This window comes from Eucalyptus grandis, chromosome 11 (assembly GCF_016545825.1).
Source record: "Eucalyptus grandis isolate ANBG69807.140 chromosome 11, ASM1654582v1, whole genome shotgun sequence".
NCBI classification, from domain to species: Eukaryota; Viridiplantae; Streptophyta; class Magnoliopsida; order Myrtales; family Myrtaceae; genus Eucalyptus; species Eucalyptus grandis.
In genome coordinates, this window is record NC_052622.1 from 25,160,698 (window position 1) to 25,164,045 (window position 3,348).

At 39.5% G+C, this 3,348-nt stretch overlaps 1 protein-coding gene across 1 annotated transcript; it reads left to right on the plus strand.

Moving 5' to 3' along the window:
- The first annotated feature begins 1,542 nt into the window (after positions 1–1,542).
- On the plus strand, positions 1,543–3,038 carry LOC104425542 (ubiquitin carboxyl-terminal hydrolase 13-like). Its single transcript, XM_010038253.2, has 4 exons — positions 1,543–1,605; positions 1,692–1,833; positions 1,952–2,100; positions 2,734–3,038. Exons 2-4 carry the CDS (start codon positions 1,718–1,720, stop codon positions 3,036–3,038), a joined length of 570 nt encoding a protein of 189 aa, XP_010036555.2. The 5' UTR covers positions 1,543–1,605; positions 1,692–1,717.
- The last annotated feature ends 310 nt before the right edge of the window (positions 3,039–3,348 follow it).

Sequence of the window (3,348 nt, forward strand, 5' to 3'; positions counted from 1 at the left end):
GACCAAATATTACTCATGCAATTGGTGTTGTGAGTAGGTCTCTCTCAAATTCAAGTAAGAAGTATTGGACCGTTGTTAAATAGATTTTGAGGTATCTTATAAGCACTTCTAAATTTTGCTTGTGTTATGAAAATGCGAAGCCTAGTTGAGTGGTTACTTAGAAGCAGATTATACCCGTGATGTTGATTCTTGAAAATCCACATCAAGTTACATGATGACCTTTGTAAGGGAAGTTGTTTCATGACAATCAAGATTGCAAATATGTATTGCTTTGTCTACAACTAAAGCAGAGTATATTGCTATCACTAAAGGAGGTAAGGAACTCTTGTGGATGCAAAAGATCTTACAAGAGTTAGGTCTGAAGCAAGAGAATTTTGTTATGTATTGTGACAACATGAATGCTATCTATCTTAGCAAAAGTCTAGTATTACATTTAAGATTGAAACATATTGATATGAAGTATCATTAGATCCAAGAAAAATTAGAATAGAAGCTCTTTCTAATTGAGAAAGCCCACACTAACAACAATGAATCTGGCATGATGACTAAAGCCTTGCTCATGGTGAAACATGACTTCCGTAAAAATAAAGCGGGCATGATGGGACTTCCCACACGAGGTGGAGAGAGAGATTTATTGGTTAGGTCTGCCTCATTTGTGGGGGGCAGCTGAAATTAAAAAAAAAAAAAAAAGCAAAAAGGAAGAGAATGTGGGGCTGCTCGTGCATAAGTGTGCCCAAGAAGAGGACAAAGAAAAGAGTGAGACGGAGCGCTCATCGAGAGCACCAAAAGAATAGGGAAGAGGAAAGAAAAAAGGGGGTGCGGCCTTTGATGTCTCCATTTGAAAGCCAAACAATGACAAAATTGGCTCAAATTTGAGTATATCGTCCATGAAATCGGGGGCTCGAGTATCGATTTTGTTCATTGAAAACCTCTTCCGAATTATCCAATCGCGATTAGGGTTGTTTTGTTCCATTTATGTTAATCCACATTTGTGGTGAGAAAATACGACTATATTGTTGATGTTGAGTTCTAGTGTATGATTAGAGAAGAACACATTGCGTATCCTACTATTCTTGATTTAAAATGAAAGTTTTTAGACGGTCCGTGGTTTTTTCCTCATTGGTTTCCACGTTAAATCCTTATGTTGTTATTGTCTTTTATCTCCCTGTCATTCAGCATTATATATTGCTAGTTGTTGCTGGAGTTATGTCGATTTCAGTCAATTTAGTTTTGGAGTGGATTGGATTAATTCTTAGTGAATTGTTACCTCAGTTCTTCCCAACATGGCCAGGGTGGCATCAACTCTTGATCGGTTTGTGCACAGATAGCTAATTGCCGACCAAAATGCAAATGATACGCCTTTTTCCTCTGAACCTGAATAAACCATTCCCGCTTTTTATTCTTTAACTTCCCAGGGAAGGTGTCTCCTTTTCTTTTCTTTTTCTTTTTCTTTTATTCTTTAACTTCCCAGGGAAGGTGTCTCCATTCCTACTTCCATAAAAGCCCGAGGCTTCCTACGTACCATCGCCTTGAAGTGGCAGAGTCAACGACGCCTGACATAGGTACTCGTGCGGAGTACCCAATAATATTCCCTCCTCCTGTAACGTAAGAAACTCTCCTTCTCCTCCTTCACAATTAAAGCGTCGGCTAAGAAGAGAAATTTGTGTTTTCTGCGAAAGTTGATCGTGCAGAAGCAGCAGCAGCCCAATAAAGAGAAATGTATGCGCAAAATGATGTTAATCGTGGAGAATTCACGTGGAAGATCAGCAACTTCACTCAGCTTACTGCACGGGAGCTTATTTCTGAAGCATTCATAGTTTCTGGTTGTCGATGGTACTTCAAATTCTTTTATTTTTATTTTTATATCGCTACTTTTGCGGTTGTTTCTTGATGCCCGCATGTTCATCACGTTGCCTAGTAATTCTTTTGTTATCCGATTCTTTTTGAGCAGGAGACTTCTGGTACAGCCCAAAGGACAAGACTCGAACCATTTGGCGCTGTACCTCAGTGTCCATGATTCTGAGACGTTGCCAAATGGGTGGACCAAGTTCAGCTTGAGTGTGATTGATCAAATCAACAATGCTCGATCCATTAGAATAGGTTCGTTCTTGAACTATATTGATCTTTCTCGGAATTTCCTTTTCTTTAATCTACTTGTATGGCGGGTTTTCGTCTGATTGATTGTGCATCTAGATTTTGAGAAATCGATGTTGCGACTTCAAGAAGAAAAAGAGCTTAGATGAGGAAAGACCAGGTGAGAAGAAAGAGAAATAGCCATATTGAGCTGAGAGAGAGAATTTCTGTATTTCATTTGTTAAACCTCTAGAAAGGTGGTGAGCTTTTAAAATGCGTTACAACAATCCTGAGGTTATTGATCCAACTGTTGTAATCAAATTTGCAATTAGCTGGTCCAGTGGATGGAGGATTTGGGCGTTGACTGCATCCATGTGTTTGAAATGTTTGTCCAGTAAAAAGAAAAAAAGACACAATTATGTTTAAGATATATCTAAGTGGTCTTAAAAATGTTGTGCATTGTCAGTTCATAGACTTCTGTAGGAATTGGTTGCTTAAGCTGATCATGGGCAGGTGTTTGCTTCTCTGGTAATATTTCGTTTGACGTACAGAACAACATTCTAGTTCTTGATGGTCTCCAGTTCTTATTCCACATATCATGCTCTGGTGCTGAGGTAAAGAAGCTTTTGAATTAGTCACCCTGTCTCCTGAATTCTGCAGAGACGCAATATAATTTCACTGCGAGCCTGAGTAACTGGGGTTTCTCGAGCTTCATGCCATTGACTTTGCTTCATAACCCTAGTCGGGGATACATAGCCAATGACACTTTGGAGATTAAAGCCGAAGTTTGCGTCTTAACAGTTACTCCTCCGGTGAATATTCAGCCAGCCAGACCAACTGATAACTTTGACTCCTATTTTACTGGTCTGGAGGAACTCATCAATGCTTCAGAGACTAATGATAATAGCGTAGGATCAAGTTCGTGCAGCCAAAATGGTGCCTCGGGGCTGAAACTCCTAGCTTAGAAGAAGTTGAGAAGGCTATGCAGTCCTTGAAGGAATGCCTTTCGTATCTTTTAAATTGAATATGAAAGAGAGGTTATCAGAGGCACTATCAACTTTAAGTTCAGCCAGAACTGGATTAACATTGGAGCAAAAAGTAGCAGTTGAGACATTTCGGGCCAATTTCAATGATTTCACTTCTGACTTCTTAACATTTGAGCAAGACAACGCTGAGTTTGAGCTGCATAAACTACAAAAGGATCAACGGCTCTCTGCTATGAAGAAGTGCCATGAGACCTACATCTTGTATAAGCAGTTAATGGATGACCTCATC